This window comes from Diplotaxodon limnothrissa, linkage group LG14 (assembly GCF_057381915.1).
Source record: "Diplotaxodon limnothrissa isolate DT_005_m linkage group LG14, D_limnothrissa_male_GT1.1, whole genome shotgun sequence".
NCBI classification, from domain to species: domain Eukaryota; kingdom Metazoa; phylum Chordata; class Actinopteri; order Cichliformes; family Cichlidae; genus Diplotaxodon; species Diplotaxodon limnothrissa.
In genome coordinates this window covers 19,036,476-19,057,493 of record NC_140609.1, presented here as the reverse complement: position 1 = coordinate 19,057,493, position 21,018 = coordinate 19,036,476, and the positions used below count along the sequence as shown (strand labels likewise).

At 39.5% G+C, this 21,018-nt stretch overlaps 2 protein-coding genes across 3 annotated transcripts; one reads left to right on the top strand and one right to left on the bottom strand.

Moving 5' to 3' along the window:
* Window positions 1-769: 769 nt before the first annotated feature.
* On the bottom strand, window positions 770-4,142 carry LOC146618720 (uncharacterized). Its single transcript, XM_085370603.1, has 10 exons — window positions 4,070-4,142; window positions 2,764-3,093; window positions 2,490-2,588; window positions 2,316-2,387; window positions 1,667-1,765; window positions 1,363-1,548; window positions 1,218-1,265; window positions 1,060-1,122; window positions 920-949; window positions 770-828 (listed from the first exon to the last, which is right to left on the bottom strand). Exons 1-10 carry the CDS (start codon window positions 4,140-4,142, stop codon window positions 770-772), a joined length of 1,059 nt encoding a protein of 352 aa, XP_085226729.1.
* A 2,332-nt stretch (window positions 4,143-6,474) lies between these two features.
* On the top strand, window positions 6,475-20,874 carry LOC146618719 (uncharacterized). 2 transcript variants are annotated; one of them, XM_085370602.1, is made up of 24 exons: window positions 6,475-6,524; window positions 6,636-6,721; window positions 7,027-7,100; window positions 7,734-7,822; window positions 7,910-7,984; window positions 8,108-8,201; window positions 8,318-8,477; window positions 8,662-8,801; window positions 8,982-9,093; window positions 9,619-9,736; window positions 10,064-10,204; window positions 10,486-10,599; window positions 11,619-14,930; window positions 15,279-16,016; window positions 16,213-16,422; window positions 16,556-16,746; window positions 17,379-17,516; window positions 17,895-17,994; window positions 18,429-18,624; window positions 19,144-19,280; window positions 19,721-20,014; window positions 20,156-20,257; window positions 20,342-20,659; window positions 20,851-20,874. In XM_085370602.1, exons 1-24 carry the CDS (start codon window positions 6,486-6,488, stop codon window positions 20,872-20,874), a joined length of 7,002 nt encoding a protein of 2,333 aa, XP_085226728.1. In that variant the 5' UTR covers window positions 6,475-6,485. The 2 variants fall into 2 exon arrangements, with proteins under 2 accessions (XP_085226728.1, XP_085226727.1); XM_085370601.1 differs by having other exon boundaries at window positions 11,619-16,016; window positions 18,426-18,624.
* Window positions 20,875-21,018: the final 144 nt, after the last annotated feature.

Below are 21,018 nucleotides of genomic sequence, written 5' to 3'. Positions count from 1 at the left end.
AGTGTTTCTAAATAGTTTGAAACAGCCAGGGTTTCACATTTCAGAATAGGCAGTGAAAAGAAAGTAAATGTCACCAGAATAAACTTGGTCTTCACTCGTGGTTGCTGAGTCTGAGTGCGAGGGCGCCGCTGGTTGTTGTTAGCTTTAATTGCCACCTCTCCCACCAGGAGGGTAAAAGCAACCCAGCAGATCAGAAAGTGATCTGCAAACTGATGCAGCCAGTAGACAGTGAGGTGTCTGCCCACACAACATGAGCATCGTGTGGTCACCCTCTGGTGTTATCAGTTTTTCAAGATGGGTTTCCCCCCAACTTGTTAAAGTTACAGTCACTGCGTGCGTGTGTGTGGGGGGGCGGGGGATTTTGTTTCTAAGAAAAAACATCTTGAATTTTTCTCTTTAAAATAATAGAAAGGCAATAAAACTGTTTTTATTTTTTAGAAAGTCTTATTTCAATGTCATACACACAGGCTCAATACAACAATCTGTAAGTTTAAACAGCACACATCTCTACAGTCACACAACTCTGTACATAGTGGTAAACATATCAATAGAAGACATTTTTAGTATATTCATCATGCAATCAGTTTATATGTGAAGACACTGATGAACTTTATTCTAACAGCATTCAAGAGAATAGTGGAATGCAGCGCACTTACAGTACAAACAAATACAAAAGACATGGATCACCTTAAAGGAGTAAAATAGAAAAGAATTCGTAGCCCTCATTCTCAAATGAGATTTAAACTCCTTCATTCGTGCCCTTCATTCTCTACAGCTGGCTGAGCTGTTCGGTGCTCATGTTGTAAATCGGGTTTTTGTATTCACAGTCTGAGAGGGAAAGAGTGGAAAATTGGGAGAGCAGTTCAGTGCACAGTATTATTCCATCTCTAACATGCCCACAGATGAAGTCAGCACTCACTGTCTTTGTTTTTCTTCTTCTCGCGGCCTGCTGGTAAAGAAACAGGTGAGGAAAGAACAGAAGTCAGTGTTTTGTGCTTATTCTCCAACAGTGACAAATAATTCTGATCATTTGGAGAAAACTCAGCGAACACTAACTACCTCTCTTTTGATTCTCCACCTGCTTCGACTTGACGTGTTGCTTGCGGAGATCATGTTGGTTTACTGTGAAATAAAATGGATGAGTCAAAATCAGACAGAACTGAAATGATGATAGCATCATTATAAAAATAAAAGATGACTAGAATTGCTCATTCTACCGTAATAATGCTGACTGAAACTTGGTGGCCGTAATCTGCTGAAAAGCTCTAATGGGGTAAGAGAAGATGGTTACTTCACACTATTACAATTTAGAAGTCACCAACAATGCAAACTGCAGTAAGCATATTGACTTTTTCTAAGCACCTAAATGAAATCTATGTTTGGTTCTCTGACTTTCCACCCTTTCAAAGCGAAACTGATCCAAATTTGGATAAATTCCACCGCTGCTTTGACCAGACTGTTGAGGCTGGGTCCTGTCCAGATACTGCACAGCTCCGTGTGGATTACTTCTGGTGGGGTCAGCACTGGTTGGGAACTGGTCATCATTTTCTATTGTTTGAGAACATTATATACTGAACTTTTTTTTTTCATTTTTCAGTTGATATACAATGACTTCAAAATGTTTGTTTAATAGTGAGGAAGAGAAGAAAAAGATGAGTAAACTCACCATAAACAAGATCATGAGTGTAGGGTCTTACTGCCTGTGGTACATGTACATGCACACCTACTGGTATGTTGATTGTTGTCACGGGTGGGGCACTGGGACCTGCAGTGAAACATTAGCAGAGTAACTGAAAGAGCTCTTCTGTTTGGTTCTGCTAAACATGAAGACAGCTTCACAAACAAAAAAGGGATGAATTAAATATGCAATTAACTGTCAAAGAGTGAATAAATGGTTGAAATAGCACCTTTAAAGTACGTTGGTTAACAATTGACCTAACAGTTACTTAATGATATTGATTAAAAACATCAAATTATTTTGTAAAACTATAAATGAACAGCTGAAAGGTAGTACACAGTCTATGATTTGATAGATAAAGACATGTTTTGTAGTTTTACCTCTGTATAGTGTGTTATGTATATTGTTGATATTATAATGCAAATTCACATGAACATTAAACATAATGGATAGCCATGAAAGTGATACTTGTATATGTATTTTATGCATCTGTCATACAATTTTAAACAGTAAGAAAGTAGTTAAATGATTTTAAAGCAAACGTTATTCTCTGTGAATACAAATTTCAAATGTCTTCTAGTTTACATCGAACAAATGAACATTACTGGAGTGACACAGAGTTGAAATTGTTGCTTACCCGGAGCAGCTGCACTACTGGGAATGACCGTACTCTTCTCTACTTTGCTGTTGCTTTTGTTGTTACGGATATCTACATCAGAATCAAAAAGTGAGTTCAATATACAATGAGCCTCCTAAACAATCACTAAAACACTCAGCTTTGACTTTAAATTTCAGACAGAACAATTCTCACCTTTGCATTTTTTGTAAGTGTAGTAGCCACCAGTACCCAGCAGAAATAGAGCAGTCACACCAGCACAGATGTATATCACCAGCCATGGGATTTTTGTACCTGCATGAAGAGTTGCGGTTTAACAAGATCTATATCACAGGAAACAGAAACTTATTTATTTGTCCTTTTCGTGTGTGCTGGGTCTTGACATTTGTCATCCAAGGACAGAAGAAACAGTACAGGCCGCTGCTTAATATTGAATAAACTTAAAATCTACAAGTAAAAATCCACTTACCTATTTCATCCAGCACCACTAGAACACATTTTCCCTCCTCCTGTATACAGTGGTAAAATCCTATGTCAGCCTTTTCAAGATCATCAATTCTGATAGAGTAGTTCCCCTCTGAGCCCTGGTTTGGAAAGACTTTCACTCGGCCATTTCTGGGGTCCAGGAATGTAACGTGCCCTTTTGATGAGAGATTGAGCAATTGCCCTGAGCCACTGTAGTTCCACGTCACCCATTTGAACTTGCTTGTTTGAATGTTGCATGGTAGAAGCACAGATGAACCAAGTGGAACCTTCAGTCTGTGCTCTTCACCGATTTCTCCTAAATGTTCACAGGAGTCTTCATCATAAAGGGAAAAATGAAACAAAATAGAAAGTTTAGGTCACTCCCTTAAAGGATGTGGATTGTGACAAAGACTAATAATGTATAAGTGATAACCTTAATCATCATTTTTAAAACCATTAACAATCTTATATGGCCCACCCACAAACAGGTAAAAAATGACCCTGTGTTACTATATCAAGGAGAAAAAGATCTTTTATGCAAATGTTAAAATAAAGTTAAAAATCAAGCAGATATACTCTTTAAAATGCAGATAAACAACAGTTTAGTTAAGTTTAAGCCAAAGTTGAACATTTCCTTTGTGTTTTCTTCAGGTGTTATGAGTGATCTTAAGATCACTTCATCTTTAGAAAAGAGGTTGCTGGTAGACTTTAGATCGCTGAAAGTTTACCTTGTTTCGTTTTCAGAATAGTTTTAATAATATTTAATAATATTATTATTTTGTGAATTTGCTCTGCAAATACCTTTGCATGACATAGAGTTCACCTTTTCTGCAATAAACACAAGTTGCCATGTGTCACTGTCAGAAAAAAACACATTGTCCCACCTCCGCACTGAGGTCTGGTTGGAATCCCTCACTGGTCATTCAGACCAAGTTTATTATTTAATTTAACTCTGTAGATGTCTCTTTTTAAAAAAAATCCAATGTCATGTCCCAGTTTTGCAACTGGTTTTAACCAGCTTGCTCTAAGATAGTTTATAGAAGATTTTACCCTAACATGATAGTTAAGTGATAGTTTAACGGTCTAAATACATTAAGTGTACTTTTCATTGGCCAGATTCTGAGCTCTTCACTCAGTAGAGTCAAATATTTACAAAAAGAAAAGAAAAAGAAAAAAAAGAGAGAATTGGAAGAAAACCTGACAGACTTATGTAGACATATATTTTCTAAACATTACATTAAAACTGGTTATTATTTTTTTACATTTTTAACATTATATTTTAAGATTTCTTAAAAAAACAAAAAACTTACCATTTGAAGAAACACAAGTGAAGCACAGGGCAAAAAGGAGAGTCCACCTGGCAACGTGCATCTTCATCACCATCTTGTACAGTGTGAGCAGCACCCTGACGATGATATATTAACCTGTTCAAGCATCACGGAACAAAACCACAAGACCACCAGTTTCACTTCTTTGAAGAAATTCTTTATATTAACTGCAGCCAGATTAACGCAATCATTATTTTAACTGAGCAGCAGTCATGAAAAAAACCCCAAATGAAACCAAATGACTACAAAAAATATCTTTCAAACAGTGATAATGTACTTTTGACAGACAGCAGAAAGGACCTGATGCAAAAGTCTGCTTCAGACCACTTCCTGTGGAAATGATGTTGATGTTTCCGGAGTACGAGACACAAAGAAAGATAAATATATGAAGTGATCATTGTCATGTGCAATGTCACATGCAGGTTTTCTTTTAATCAACATAAGATCCAAGTGTTGTGTTTTAAGTGAATTGGTTAATCAAAATTTCAGTTACTCAGCAATAGACAAAGACTCTGAGATGGGCCATGCTGTACATCAGATTTAAAATTTCATATAAAAGTTCTAATAGAATTGTTTAAATGTACATTAATACTTGGTGTGGTTTGGTAAACTGTAAGTAAATAAAGGTCACTGCCTCTGTCACTCAAATCCACGCCTCTGCAGTGTTTTGTCATGGTTTAAGGTTTCACAAGGTTGGGAAAGTTTCCAAGTCAGTCAAGGTTCAGTGCCACCTCAATTCTAATTTTGCTGATTCTGTTTTGAGAATTCATGGGTTAGGATTATATTTAAATATGTCTAAGGTGTTTTTCTGTCACTGTGTGGTATGAAATATCAGTCTATATGAATTTAAAGAGCTGGCAAACAACAGATTCACAATTCCAAAATAAAGGGACTTCATCTATCAGGTCATAGGTTAACCAGCTGAAGCCATGTGTGTTTCCTTTAGCTGTCACTGGCAGCTGTCCTTAGTTTTTGACTGAAATAAGTCCCACAGGAGTCCGACCTTAACATAAAAACAGTCACTTTCATCACAGGAAAAGTTGGATTTCAGGCCCTTTTATCAAACATTTGAACTTCTTTGGTACCTCTGGACATCATACCAAAAGATATAAAAATATATAATAGCTAATAGATTAAAAAATAAAATAAAATGTCAAACGGTGTAGTTTAAAACCATAAGTAACTAAATAGTATAGTATATAGCTATAGTGCTGAGAAATGTGTTTTTTCACCTCCCACTGGCTGTTTACTGTAAAAGCTTGTGCCGAATCTCTCATTTAAAGAAAATGTCATGTGAACATTGTCATCATAGTTTAGCCTGCCACCTGCAGGCTCTCAGCTATTCTACAAGTCATAATTTGTCTACAAAATGGAGAATGTAATTAATTCAAGACATAAAAGTTGGGCCAGTACTCCAGTATCTAATTAAATTTCTGCCAGGTAGCATTTAAGTATTTCTGTAGTTCCACCCAGAACTAGCAAAGTGTACCCAATAAAGTGTCCACTGAGTGTATATATTTATTTTCTATTCCATCCATTGTAAGGATCTATGTTTCACTGGGTTTTCCACGTTTAAACAATAGTGACCCAAAACAAAAGTCATCAATTCGTTTTGACAGCTGCGCTTGTAGTCCTTCCTCGGAAGATTGTAGTTTCACCTTGGCAAACGTCATCAACATGAGACGCCGAACGAACGCCGCAGTTCTCTTACGCCCTTACAAATTCTCCTTCGCCGTTTTCCGTAACTCATATCACTTGACATGGAGGTCAAATAAAGTGTTTAAAAATGAGATAGGATGTAATTTATTTATTTAACTTTTCCGCAGTGCCTGTGTTGCCCGGACATGATCGAGCACAACTTCCGCTTTGTAAACCAATCAACTTTGCCTATTTTTCAGACGCGAGTATACGTGTAAACGGATTGGCTGGTTCAATTTTCTTCGTCTCTTTTTGAATTTGGTGGTAGTTCACATGGGACTGTTTATTTTCTACCAGTAACTCTATGTTCTGTAGACAGGCAGGCGTATCTTCAGACACTAATAAGTTACACTATAGACTACTGCTGTACAAGTGGCAAGAATTGCTAACCTTTAAGGTGAGTCACGATTTTTACTACCGTTCGACTTAATAGACGTTACTGAACCCTTTGGCAGCTCTATTTCGGCGCAACAGTAGGTCGGCAGCTGGTGTTTTAAAACATTATGGTCAAAATAACTTTGCTGAAACATAGTGTAGATATTATTGTCAGGTACTTGTTAAGTAGTAGTAGTAGTTAAAAAAAATGTCGTGCAACAATGTTAATCGGTGCTAATTGGATAGCTTGCAAGTATTTAACATAGCTTTTTGTTTTATAGTTTCCTGAGTGCAAATCCCTTTTTTGAATAAAGGGTCAGCCAAGATGGAGATGAACTTGGCTGTAAAGTCTTTACTTTCCTGGGTAAGTTGAGTTATGTTAGTGGACATTACGGTGAAATGATTGCACTAATGTTTAAAGTTTTAATCACCCTTTTTTGTTTTGTTTTTTTCTCTCCAAACTATAATTTTATAGGTGAACAGTTTAAAACTCTGTGACTCAGAGCTGACCATCGATGACTTGCAGGACGGAGTGATCTTACTTAGACTTGTTTATATGCTGTAAGTATGCTGGCAATGCGGTGTAATGTTTAGCCTGTGTAAACAGGGAGTGTCAGCGACTGACAGGGTGTTAAACGTGTTGGTTGTTTGCTTTTTGGAAAATATAGAGCTCCTACTTCCTTGCACCTCTCATCCGAGAAGCTTCTCGGAAGCTTCTCGGATGAGAGGTGAAACGTCTTCAAGTAACTTAAGAAGTCCAGACGCTTTTCTTTGCAAGCTCCTTTGACTACGATGACCTGGATGACTGAGAACCTTCACAGACATTTATTTTATTATATTTTTCTTCTTTTTCTTTGTCATTTTAGGAAAAAGCAGCCCATCCCCTGTCTAAATGATGCAAATGAGGATCGGTTCAGAGTCATTGCAGAGTTTCTAGAAAGTGAGTTTCTTTCTGGAGAGACTTCTTAAAAGAGTGTCTTTTTGTACGAGTGTGATATTAATACAAGATATATGTAATAAAGGCTCCAGCTGGTGAATCACAGCACTTTAGCTTATTGAGGCTTATGTTGTTCCAAACCAATGACTGAAGTACATATGATCAAAGGGGATTTCATGGTCTGATTGGGCTTAAACGGCTTTGTATTTCAGAAAGTGTTAATGTAGGAACTTGGAGCTCATCCTTACTTTAAACACATTGTTTTCTCTCCCTTAAATAACAGATATTTTGCACCTTTGGACACACCCTGCATTCCTGGGTGGGATCCAGATTGTGTCCTGGTAGATGGACTGCTACTTATTTAACACTTTTCTACTGTTACAGGGCGTGTTTTAGCCTACAAGCCAAATTCACTCATTCATATAACACACATTAACTCTAGTGGATAAGTGTTAGTTTGGGGTTTAGTGTCTTGCACAAGGACGCTTCAGTATGTGAGCAACTGACCTTCATGTTTAAAGATCATTGGCTTTTCTTCCTGAGCCTCACTGTAAAACTTCCTCACTGGTACCATTTTTATTATAATGGGAGATAAATATATTACTGACCTGAGCATGTGTGTGTTTTGTTGTTTAGGGGACTGCAGATTTAATGCAAGCAAGAGCTCTTCTCTGCGTTGGGACCACATTAGAGATGGCATCAGCCTAACAGCTGAAATTTCAAAGGTAAAAAACTTCCTCTTTGTTTTTCATTTTTCTTTTCAAAGGCCCAAAGAAAACACTTATCATACTTTTTTATTGCAACATCACTAGGTGCTTTTGTTGCTTGTATACCATGATATGATGAATGACCACTGCACTCTGAACATGTTGGACTGCGATGTGGAGGTAAGCTGGGAGCTGCTGGTGTATTGTGGTCACACTTATACATCTCATCTCATTTCTCATGAGTTGCTTGGTGCTATTATTTTAATTCTGTGTGTATTTATTTATTTATTCCCACTCTGCTAGCGGGAACTAGCACACCTAACTAGTTCCTTTGTGATGGAGAGTGAGGGTTGTGTTTATTTGAGCGAGGAACTTGACGCTCATCTGAGAGGAAAACGTAAGTCGCAAATATGTCACTTTTGTTTTTCCCCTCCGAGGTAGACTGTAATAAGAAGTTTTTATCAAAACAAACTAACTAATTGGCTTGACTCTATTGTGCAATATTTGTCTCAGATTTGACTTTCTCTCAAGAAATATTTGAGCAATCAGCAGCCACCTCTGGTACCAACATGTCAAGCATCTCTTCCTTCTTGGGTGATGAGTCTCCTTTCTTCCACCGAACCAGTAGAATTAAATTTGTGGACATAGAAACTGTGGCTTCTTCTTCAGTCAGGTACCAGATATGACTTAAATATTTTCAGGTTATGTTGCAATATTCATTTTTATTCAGTTTTATGGATTATGTTAATCCAATCTTCCTTGTATTACATTATCTTATAATATACATGATGAAAATCCACAGGTTGTCATCATTTCGTTGAAAATCTTTACCTTTCTGATCTGCTTAATTCACACAGCAGTTCTCCTCTGGAGGATGTAATGAACACACCGAAATTTCAGCTGAGGAAAATGCAGCGACAGATGATCAAGGAGCGAGACTACCGAGATAGTTTGGAGAGGGAGCTGGCCAGCAAGATTGCGCTCATTGAACAAAGAGGTACTATCTGTTGAATGTATGGTTTGCATTTTGTTAGACTTGAGAAATGGCAAAATTCTTGTTAAAGCACCACTCATATTTGTCTAAGATTGTCTGCATTTTCATTTAAGCTTTTTATACTTGTCATGTTTTCAGTAGACTTTGCTTCGTGCTTTGGTTTTCTTTCTCTCTCTTTCCCAGAGTCTCGCATTAACCAGTTGCAGTACCGCCTGGATAAACTAAAGGAAGAACAAGGTGATCAGGAGCATGTTACCAAAGAACAAATTAATGAGCTTGAGATCAAGAACGATGAGTAAGTACCCAAGAACAGTGATTTATGAACCTATAACTAGGGATGGGAATTGATGAGATTTTCACGATTCCGATTCCTTTTTCGATTCTGTTTAACAACTTGATTCTTTATCGATTCTTGTTTTTAAAAAAGAAGAACACACAGGTCGATTAGCTTATAACTTTGTTTTATATCTTCTCTTTGAACAAGATAGAAATTTAGGAGTAACATGGCCTTACAAACCCAACAGTGAGATCTTAAGAGATTCACAGCCTAGGCTTCCAGTTAATTGAAACAGTGGGAACTGGTTCTCAACAAGAACCGGGTTTTGATTCCCATCCCTACCTATAAAATCATCATTTTAATATCACAACTATAACATCTAATTTCTATCCACAAAAGTTACACAATATTTTGTCATCATGTTGCCTAGCAACCCCCTAACAACAGACTAAATTCTGTACAACAGACTAATAGTCTGTACTTCAAGACCTTTGTACAGAAGTGTTTTAAAGTAAATTTTTTATTTATTTATTTATTTTCCAGCTTACAAAAGCGTCTTAATGAGATGCTGAAGCAAAATAAAGACCTCAAGACAAACACTTCACTCATGGAGCGCAAAGTGGATGAGCTTGCAGATGAAAACGGTGTGCTTTCTTCTCAGGTAATAACATGCAAAATATTCTGGGGGTTTTTTTGTTTGTTTGTTTTTAAGTTGTTGTTTGTTTTGTTTTTTTTCTTGAGGGTCTCTTAATTACACTAAAGATCTAATGAACGTGTCTGCTGTTACGGCTTCCAAACCTTTTGAGGCAAATCTGTGATAGTGAATTCTCACTCATGACAGGATTCAGTAAAGGTCATGTGCATTTCATGTTTCTGGAGAGTGTTTCACTAGTAGAAACCTTTTAAAGTATTGAGGAGTTTTTTGTGTCAGTTTTGAGATCAAAACATGGATTTGAAAAACCTTTTTAATTTTTAAAAATTTTCTCAGGTGAGAGCTGTGTGCTCACAGCTTGCCGCCTTTGAGACAGAAGTTGGTAGACTGACGGAAAGTCAAGCGTCCGCTCAGGAGGAGTGGAGAAACAAAAGAAACAATCTACAGTCTGAGCTCAACCAAGCAACTGCTCAAAAGGTATAGATTCACAAGAGATATTGTTTAACATGCATTCCTGTGTCATTCAGAGAAATCTGAATGCAAAAAGGACAATGAATAGGAAACATCATGTCTGTTGAAGACTCAGAAGAAAAGCACATTTAAATGCTCATGTCTGCCTATTTTATTATAAATAAAGAAGAGTAGTTATATTAGTTTTGTGTTGACTGTAAGTAATCTTATTTCTCCATTGCTCTCATTAAATGTTGGGTTTTATACAAATTAATTTACTGTAAGCTGCTCCCTTTCTCATTTCTCAGGAACTCCTTACAGAACAAATTCAAATCCTTCAAGGAAAGATTTCCTGTTTGGAGGATGAAATAAGCAAGGCCAGTAAGGATGAAGTTGGGGAAAATATGGGACCCATAGTAGAGGTAATTATATGTAAAAGCTAACAATTTTAAAAGCAAACTTAATTGAAAATATAAAAAATTTATAAAATATTATGGTAAGCGATAATCATCTTGAATTGTTTATTTTCAGTTAGGGCTGCTCGATTATGGCAAAAATGATAATCACGATTATTTTCACTGAAATTGAGATCTCGATTATTTGACGATATTTATTTAACAATAACAATGTGTTGAATAATGACTTTAAAGATTGTCAAAAAATAATATAAAATAGTGTGAAAATACTGATAACAGTGCAAATGTTTGCAATATAAAAAATAAATGAAAAATGTAAACATCTATGTTTAGTGAACTTTGCAGTGTTGCTCTGTGGTGCAGCTACGACACTGTAGCAAAGTTTACACACTGTGTCTACTTGATCCACGTCTGACTCCGCCAATCCATAATGTTTCCACACCACTGAAGTTTTTTACCTCTCTTTTCAACCAACGGCAGTCACTCTCCTCTCCAAATAACTTCTGCTGAGCTTTCCGAGCATCCCTCGGGTCCTCTTAATCAGCGGTCCCCGAACCGGTACCGGTCCGAGTCGTTTGGTACCGGGCCGCGAGAGTTGAGGCTCAGGTGTGAAATGTATAGTTTTCAGGGTTTTTATCGTTTTTCAGCATTATTTTGTTATCATTTTTATCATTTACTCAGTTTTCCTTGGTCTTTTCACGTGTGGTATGAATAAATTTTCTTTTTTTCGGTACTGGTACTAGTTTTATTTTGTTGTATTTATACGCGACACCTTAAAGGCCGGTCCATGAAAATATTGTCGGGCATAAACTGGTCCGTGGCGCAAAAAAGGTTGTGGACCGCTGCTCTGACACGTGTTCGAAATGCAGAGAGGTGTGCTCAGTCATTTTTAATGATCGTTGAAAGCCCAGATCGTAATCGTGATTAAAATTCGATTAATTGAGCAGCCCTATTTTCAGTTTAAGTTTGGAAATTTTATTTTCTACTTCATTGATTATAATTGTTGGTTCTTCTTAAATTGCCAGAGAGAAATGTTGGAGACTGAAATCAGGGGTTTGAAGAATGAGCTAGAGACTACACATTTCTCCCTGAAAAAGGCTGAGCTGGAGATTCATGCTAAAACTCAGCAACTGGAGGAATGCCACCAAGAAATTAAGGAGATACATGAGCAGAGGGGAGTTCTTCAAGAAGAGATCAGAGTCCTTAAGCTTCAGCTTGAGCAGGTTGAGGAGCAAAAAAATGAGCAGACAGACAGGCTACAACAGCATATTGCTGCTTGTGAACAAGAAATTAAAAAACTACAGGAAATTAAGCAAGCAAAGGAAGATCTTCTTCATCAGACTGAAGAAAAGGTGAACGATCTTGAGACAAAGTTAGCTGCTGCTACTTCTCTGTTGGCTGTTAAAGAGCAACAAATTAACAGTCTCAAAGATGAAGTTGACATTCTTACACATGAAACTAACAAAAACAAAGATGAAATTCAAGCCAAAGAAGAAGAGCTTGCCAAGTTACTTCTTGAGAAGTCTAATGTGCAAGAAACTCTCAGTGACAAAATCCAGATCTTAACAGCTCAAGTGGAAGACCTTAGTTCATCTCTCAAACAGGCGGAGCAGGAAATTCACATGAAGCAAGACTTACTAGATAAAACCACACAAGAGAATGTCCAACAAATAGAGCTACTTCAAGAACAAAGTGCTGAACATATGGAAGCACTCGAGAAGCAGAAGACAGCATCTCGAGAAGAAATCAAGAGGCTAAATGCAGATATTCATGCTAAGGAAGAACAGATGGCTCGGCTAGAGACTGAGGCCTCTACATGCTCTGAATTGTTGCAGCAAGAGCTTGATGATCTGAACAACCAAATAAAGAGCATGACCCATTCTCTTGAGATGGCCAAGGAGCACGCTCAAGCCAGAGAAGCTGTAATGGCCAAACAGCAAGAGGAAAGCACTTTGCAGATTGAAGAGCTTAGGAAGCAAATTTCAGTTCTTGAAGCAGAAGTGAATCGACTGAAGCAGGAAATCCAGACTAAAGAGGCTGAGGTAGATGAGATGAAGACCAACAACTACATGGAGTCAGAGGCTCTACAGAATGAGATCCAAAGTCTTCAGGGTCAAGTGCAGTGTTTGAATGAATCACTGAAGACTGCAACAGAGCAGGCTCAGGTTAAAGAAAACCTGCTGAAACAGAAGGAATTTGAGTTTTCTCAGGAAAAGGACTCTCTACAAAACATGATGATGACCTCAGAAGATGAGGTAAAGCGGCTGAGAGAGCAGGTCGAGGCCAAAGAAGAACAACTGGTCACACTTAGAAAAGAGGGCTCAATCCACTCTGACATGCTAGAACAAGAGATCAAAACTCTGAAAAACCAAGTATGTGACACGAGAGAGTCTCTCACAAAGGCAGAGGAGAAGTTTCAAGAGCAGCTAGTTGTGCTTGAAAAACAGGAGCAGGAGAGCGTCGTCCAGAAAGAGCTGTTGCAGCGACAACTGTTTGCCTCTGAGGAAGAGATGAAGCGAATGAAAAATGAGGTCCAGGCAAAAGAGGAACAGATGGCTCTGCTAGAGACTGAGGCCTCTACACGCTCTGAATTGTTGCAGCAAGAGCTTGATGATCTGAACAACCAAATAAAGAGCATGACCCATTCTCTTGAGATGGCCAAGGAGCACGCTCAAGCCAGAGAAGCTGTAATGGCCAAACAGCAAGAGGAAAGCACTTTGCAGAGTGAAGAGCTTGGGAAACACATTTCAGTTCTTGAGGCAGAAGTAAATAGAATGAAGCAGGAAATCCAGACTAAAGAGGCTGAGGTAGATGAGATGAAGACCAACAACTACATGGAGTCAGAGGCTCTACAGAATGAGATCCAAAGTCTTCAGGGTCAAGTGCAGTGTTTGAATGAATCACTGAAGACTGCAACAGAGCAGGCTCAGGTTAAAGAAAACCTGCTGAAACAGAAGGAATTTGAGTTTTCTCAGGAAAAGGACTCTCTACAAAATATGGTGATGACCTCAGAAGAAGAGGTAAAGCGGCTGAGAGAGCAGGTTGAGGCCAAAGAAGAACAACTGGTCACACTTAGAAAAGAGGGCTCAATCCACTCTGACATGCTAGAACAAGAGATCGAAACTCTAAAATCCAACGTGAATACTATGAGAGAGTCTCTCACAAAGGCAGAGGACGAGTTTCAAAAGCAGCTAGTTGCACTTGAAAAACAGGAGCAGGAGAGCGTCGTCCAGAAAGAGCTGTTGCAGCGACAACTGTTTGCCTCTGAGGAAGAGATGAAGCGAATGAAAAATGAGGTCCAGGCAAAAGAGGAACAGATGGCTCTGCTAGAGACTGAGGCCTCTACACGCTCTGAATTGTTGCAGCAAGAGCTTGATGATCTGAACAACCAAATAAAGAGCATGACCCATTCTCTTGAGATGGCCAAGGAGCACGCTCAAGCCAGAGAAGCTGTAATGGCCAAACAGCAAGAGGAAAGCACTTTGCAGAGTGAAGAGCTTGGGAAACACATTTCAGTTCTTGAGGCAGAAGTAAATAGAATGAAGCAGGAAATCCAGACTAAAGAGGCTGAGGTAGATGAGATGAAGACCAACAACTACATGGAGTCAGAGGCTCTACAGAATGAGATCCAAAGTCTTCAGGGTCAAGTGCAGTGTTTGAATGAATCACTGAAGACTGCAACAGAGCAGGCTCAGGTTAAAGAAAACCTGCTGAAACAGAAGGAATTTGAGTTTTCTCAGGAAAAGGACTCTCTACAAAATATGGTGATGACCTCAGAAGATGAGGTAAAGCGGCTGAGAGAGCAGGTCGAGGCCAAAGAAGAACAACTGGTCACACTTAGAAAAGAGGGCTCAATCCACTCTGACATGCTAGAACAAGAGATCGAAACTCTGAAAAACCAAGTATGTGACACGAGAGAGTCTCTCACAAAGGCAGAGGAGAAGTTTCAAGAGCAGCTAGTTGTGCTTGAAAAACAGGAGCAGGAGAGCGTCGTCCAGAAAGAGCTGTTGCAGCGACAACTGTTTGCCTCTGAGGAAGAGATGAAGCGAATGAAAAATGAGGTCCAGGCAAAAGAGGAACAGATGGCTCTGCTAGAGACTGAGGCCTCTACACGCTCTGAATTGTTACAGCAAGAGCTTGATGATCTGAACAACCAAATAAAGAGCATGACCCATTCTCTTGAGATGGCCAAGGAGCACGCTCAAGCCAGAGAAGCTGTAATGGCCAAACAGCAAGAGGAAAGCACTTTGCAGATTGAAGAGCTTAGGAAGCAAATTTCAGTTCTTGAAGCAGAAGTGAATCGACTGAAGCAGGAAATCCAGACTAAAGAGGCTGAGGTAGATGAGATGAAGACCAACAACTACATGGAGTCAGAGGCTCTACAGAATGAGATCCAAAGTCTTCAGGGTCAAGTGCAGTGTTTGAATGAATCACTGAAGACTGCAACAGAGCAGGCTCAGGTTAAAGAAAACCTGCTGAAACAGAAGGAATTTGAGTTTTCTCAGGAAAAGGACTCTCTACAAAATATGGTGATGACCTCAGAAGATGAGGTAAAGCGGCTGAGAGAGCAGGTCGAGGCCAAAGAAGAACAACTGGTCACACTTAGAAAAGAGGGCTCAATCCACTCTGACATGCTAGAACAAGAGATCAAAACTCTGAAAAACCAAGTATGTGACATGAGAGAGTCTCTCACAAAGGCAGAGGAGAAGGTTAAAGTCCTTCAGGCAGAGTTGTCAGTTGTCAAGACACTTGGAGCTGATAAAGACCAAAGTATAAACACACTCAGAGAGGAGGTCACTGCTCAAGCTAACGTGATACAAAAAACAAAAGCTGAAGCTGAAGCTAGTGAGAAACTTGTGGCTGAGATACAACAGGAGAGCTCCAAACAGACCTATGTTCTCCAAAATGAGATCCAGGATTTGAAGGAGGAGGTGGAAAGGCTTCTGGCCAAAGAGCAGAAATTAGTTGAAACTCAGCAAGAGTCTGCTCAGCAAATAAACCTCCTTCAGCAACAGCTTGCATCCGCAGCTGCAGAGTTGACACAACATGAAGCAACACAAGTTACTAACATCAGGTTGAAAGAGACTGTGCAGGAGATGCAGGTTACCACACTCAAAGAGAAGGATACTCTTGTCCAAGAAAAACAGGTGCTTTTGGTTAGAATACTCCAGGCAGAAAAAGATCACGAAGCCATAGTTTTTGAGAAGGAAAGACTTCTCCAAGCCAACCTGGCCCTAAAGAGGGAGAATGTAGCCTCACGGAAGCTTGAGTCTGTACTGCAGCAAGAGCTGGAAATACTGAAAATGGAGAATGAGAAATTGCTGAAAGAGCAAGAGAAAGCAGAAGAAATTGAGCTAATCAAGAGAGATCTGCAGGAACAGCTTGCCACTAAATCAGAGGCTGCTGAACACTACAAGGCTCAGGTTGGTGTGACCAGAAACTGTTACAAAATATATTTTACTGCTTGTGACTGAACATCTGTTTGGATTTGTTTGAGAATGTAATAATTTTTATTTCTGCTTATCTCTTAATATAATTGTTTTGTTCATGAGAATTTTTTTGTGTGTGAGATAAATGATCTGGACTAGAAAATTAAGATACGTGTTTTGAATACCACAGATGGAGAAGGCTGCAAATCATTACAACAGCAAGAAGCAGCTTCTCCAGAAAAGCCAAGAAGAAGTGGATGCTCTCAAGCTTTCTCTTGAAGCTAAAGAGCATGAAATGCACACTATGATAATGGAAAAGAAAGTACTTCAGCTTGATTTGGACAAGGCTCAAGCCAATGAGAAGACACTTTCACACAGGGTGGCCAGCTTGGAGGCACAGGTTAGTATTGCAGTTTAAAGCATGACGATTGAACACAATAAGCAGAAACATAGAAGAAATTAAAACCACACCTGAATTTTATTTTATTTTTTTAGCATTTTAACCTGTTCTGTCACAATTTCTTTACTTTCAGCTTGCCCGTGCTGACCAGAATTTAAGAGTACAGAATAAGATTCATGCCAATGGAGGCAGTGCAACAAGCTCGTGTTTCTTTGAGGTGCCTTACTCAAACTCGGGGGTTTGCACTAGAGCACAGGTGAAGAGAGCTATGAGCTCAGATAGCCTGGACCAGAGCAGTATGGAAGACTCTCTAAACTCCACAAGGTAAGTGTTGGGTTAAGGTTTCTCAGAATCTTTTTATAGGACTTGTTCACCAAACAGATGGGAAAATAAATTAAACGCACAGAACAAAGTTAAAAGATTGGTGTTCTAAAGAAGAGGAGATGCAAAATCTTTTAAAAGCTGTGACTTGAGTAACAGATAACTGAAGCCCACCTTGTACAGGATGGCTCCAGCTGAAGTCAGTGTGTTCTTGGACTAAAATGCATTACATGACTCACACGATGATGCAGTAATGCATTACAAATGGAAAACAATCCAAATGGGATGACAAATTGATATTCATGTTTCAGGGGCTGTGGCCCATAAATTCTGACATGCCTCCACTCTGTGTTCCTACACACATCCTCAAACTTCATTTCAATCCCAACGACACACCTGTGATGTTTCATGACTACTGTAGTACTGACAAAACACAATATGTCCCACTAGACACACAAACACCTGCCAGAATTCTGAATATCACCTTTGTGGTAGTTCTCCCAAAAACAACTGTATACATGCAGACACTCACTGTGTGGAAGGTGAAAGTGTTATATTGGATTTGGAAAGATTTAGTGGGGGTAGTGATTAATGCACACTGTTTTCTTTCTTTTTTTTAAAACAAACTTTTTCAGAAAACTCTCAGCGCCCGATGAATCCAGCACACCACTTGTTCGCAGTTCAGAACGCTTGGCAGCCAAACGCCGGGGTCTAAAGGCCGAGTCACTGGAAACTTTGTACTTTACTCCTATAAACACCAGACAAGTCAAGAGGTGCTTTTGTGGTCATACTCCTTACGCATTTTTAGCTCTAGATTGGTTGTGATCTTACCAAGACGTGTTTTATTATCAAGACAAAATTTAAGAATTAGCAGTGATTATATCTTGTCCCCTAATATTGTGCGATTACGAAACACTTTGCAACTCTTTACTCCTTTAAGGAGTGAGTACTTTATTTCCTGGTTACTGTAGTAAAATAATTTATTATTCAGACCCTTTAACATTTGTTCTTAAATGTAATTTTAATGTATAAAACTGAATAGGACACAATTGTACAGATAATTGTGTCTAAATTGTATTTCATGTATTAGAAACAATACTGATTTAATTGCTTTCAAAATCTTTCATTTTCAAATTCCTTTTCTTTCTCAGGACCGGTGCAGAGGAAATTATGGATTCAACCCAAAAAAATCCAACTTCATCAGTCAAACGCCGCAGAACCACACAGGTTATAAACATCACTATGACCAAGGTGGAGGAAACTCACACACGCTTACTGCATGTTCACAATAATACACACTGATAAAATTGGTTCATTTTTAATATTCTCTGTATTTTTTTTAAATTACAGGTGTTTCAACTTCACTATTTATGTAATTTAGTCACTATGCTGATGAAGGTTTACTAGTATTATTGTTATTGTTTCATTTAACCAGTTTCTAAAATTTCTCTGATGATGCCTTTCTCTAACAAGGAATCACTGTCTCAAGTTTTAACTATCATACTAAAAGATTAGTTGACTAATAGATCTTTGTGTACATCACTTGCTTGTTGGCAGCACATAATAATTCACCGCAGCACCTTAACAATACATTTAAGTGGTCCAACGTTTCCCCTTCTAAATATCCCAAAACTTCCATCCGAGTATTACTGTAGTTGTGACTGTTGATTTCTGATCTGTAGAAGACCCCGGGCTGCGGTGAAGCTGATGAGACCTTCTACAGCCTGGCTTCAGCTCGCTCCCAGCCAAACCTCGCTAATGCAAACTCTGCCCGGCCCGTGTCTATGGAGCTGTTTGACACTCCCGCCAGAAGGACCAGCTCTGCCAGCGACCAACTCATTGGGCTTCCAGGGTACAGACGGAGCACCATCCATGTACAGCGTGAGTAAAAGGATCAGTTTTCCCTCCTGAAAGGAAAGAGTTGCAGAATCGTGATGGAACTTCATTTAAGTTTTAAATCGTAATTCTAATAAGCCTTCAGAGAGAAACAGCATTATTTATAATGCAGTTATAACATTATTAAATTACTGTATAGTTGGAGCAACTCAGGCTGCTTGATTATGGAAGAAATATAATTGCAGTTATTACAATTGTAAAGATTATTTAATTAAAATTATTTCAACTAACCACCTCCCTTTACTAGTTATAATTCACTTTTTATATAACTAAATTTATATAAGTATGTAACTTGTATTTGTGAGTGATTTCAAGCTAAATTTCTGTTACTGATGTGGCCCACCTGCAGTACCTTTGTGGCCCATAAGGGGACGCTGGCCCACACTTTGGGAATCACTGTTTTTGATGGAAGCTGAAATTGGAGCTGCACGTTCATAGTAACAACTGTAAAACCTGAGATTTGTGTGTATGTGTAACTGTTTTGCGTCATCTGTTTCTTTTCAGCCACCAGTACCTTCTGCGTTGGAGCAGAAAACGAGCCTGATGGTGGACCTGAAGACTGGCTGAGGATTGCGGAGCTCCAGTCCAGGAACAAGGCCTGTCTGCCTCACCTAAAAAGCAGCTACCCTGTTGAGTCTGAGGTGATAAGAAAAGAACTTGGATGCCAAATTTCTCAAATAGTGTGTTGGGTGGCTGTAGCTCAGGTGGCAGAGCAGGTCAGCTACTAATCAGAGGGTCGGTGGTTCGATCCCAGGTTGCCTCCTGGCTGCATGGCTGCATCCAAATATCCTTGGGCAAGATACTAACTCCATGTTTGCCTACTGGTGGTGGTCAGAGGGCCCGGTGGCGCCAGTGTCTGGCAGCCTCGCCTCTGTCAGTGCGTCCCAGGGCAGCTGTGGCTACAACGTAGCTTGCCATCGCCAGTGTGTGAATGTGTGTGTGGGTGAATGACTGAATGTAGTGTAAAGCGCTTTGGGGTCCTTAGGGACTGAGTAAAGCACTATACAAATGCAGGCCATTTACCATTTGTTCCTAATTAAACGTCTGTATACTGAATGCACTAAAATCTTTCTTCTTCTAGACTGGAAGGAGCGGTCCATTGGTTTTTACAGACGAAGAGCTGCGTACAGGTGACCCGTCAGACACAATCCACCGAGCATCCATGGTTCCAAGCCAGCTGCGGGATTCCCTCATCTCACATCGACAGTCACTCATGTTGGGGCAGGTGGGTGCTGCTGCCGGCACTCGCTCCGACCGTCTGTCCTTGATGCCAGGCCAGCTACCCTCAAGGACCGCCAGCTCCTATCAGCTGAGGAGCCCAAAAGGCACAAAGCAGCCTTCATCCACATTGTCCCTACACCAAACTTCACCTGAGGTTGGTTGAACCATGAACAGGAAACTGTGGTATACTATTACTGGTGGATAGTATATTGTATAGTTATTGAATAGTCATCCAAAATAAGTAGAAAAATGTTTAAAATGTAACTTTATGTTTGCTTTTTATCTCAACCTGAAGAAAAAGATGAAAGCCAGCTGCTTCCCTCGTCCACTCACCCCGAAAAACAGGAGCGTGAGCAGTGGTCCTTCGAGCTCTACTCTTCGTGCTGCCCTCAGCCCAGTGAGTGTAATTTTAGCTCACACAAAATTGTGACAAAACTTTGTTTTTGAGCGCTTTGCTAAGTTTCACTTGCATTACTCTCAGGCTGAGCGGAGGCAGTCAATGATGTTTACCATCGAAAACACCCCTAAAAGCAATAACTACCTGAAGAAACATCTGAACAAGCTGCGCAGCTCTGCACGTAAATCCCCAGGCGACAGCTTGAAGAAGTCGCCTGCTCAGACGAGCGCACGCAAGCACCAGGAAAAAATGCCATCGGGGAGTTCACGTGGTGGTGTGAGACAAGCTGGGAGAACTGGAAACTTTAAATCACCTCAAGTGGTAACGAAAGGATCGAGGAAATCTCCCCAAGCTGCCAGCAGATCTGCAAAGTCTCCTGGATTGACAGCCAGCGCTCGCAAGGTAAACATCTGACACTTCAGTGGTTTATGAAAGGACAACAGCACAGGGTGTGGTTTTTATTTCTGACATGTGCAACAACATTTTATTGTATTCAGATGTTATTAAATCTTGTTTTGTAGCAGTGTTGCTGAAATGCATTTTCCTGAGTTTTGGTTTAATCTTTGTCTTTTTCTTTTCTTTCAAACTTACAGATGATGCGAAGGATGAAAGTCTGATGACTGGTCAAGCCCCCCACATCCGTTCACCCACAAATAGTTCATCGGGACTTTGTTTTTAACAGTTCATCATTCTTTTTCCATGTTTGTTTTGCTTCTTAATCTTTGTATTATATGTACATGTTTCTCAGTTAATCGATTTTA

Coding starts and splice junctions, on each gene's coding strand:
- LOC146618720 (XM_085370603.1), bottom strand. CDS start 4,142: ATGGTGATGAAGATGCACGTTGCCAGGTGGACTCTCCTTTTTGCCCTG. Junction 3,094..4,069: donor CACTTGTGTTTCTTCAAATG/GTAAGTTTTTTG, acceptor TTTATGATGAAG/ACTCCTGTGAACATTTAGGA. Junction 1,766..2,315: donor CAGTAGTGCAGCTGCTCCGG/GTAAGCAACAAT, acceptor GTTTCACTGCAG/GTCCCAGTGCCCCACCCGTG.
- LOC146618719 (XM_085370601.1), top strand. CDS start 6,486: ATGGAGATGAACTTGGCTGTAAAGTCTTTACTTTCCTGG. Junction 16,423..16,555: donor TGGCCAGCTTGGAGGCACAG/GTTAGTATTGCA, acceptor CTTTACTTTCAG/CTTGCCCGTGCTGACCAGAA. Junction 20,660..20,850: donor TGACAGCCAGCGCTCGCAAG/GTAAACATCTGA, acceptor TCAAACTTACAG/ATGATGCGAAGGATGAAAGT.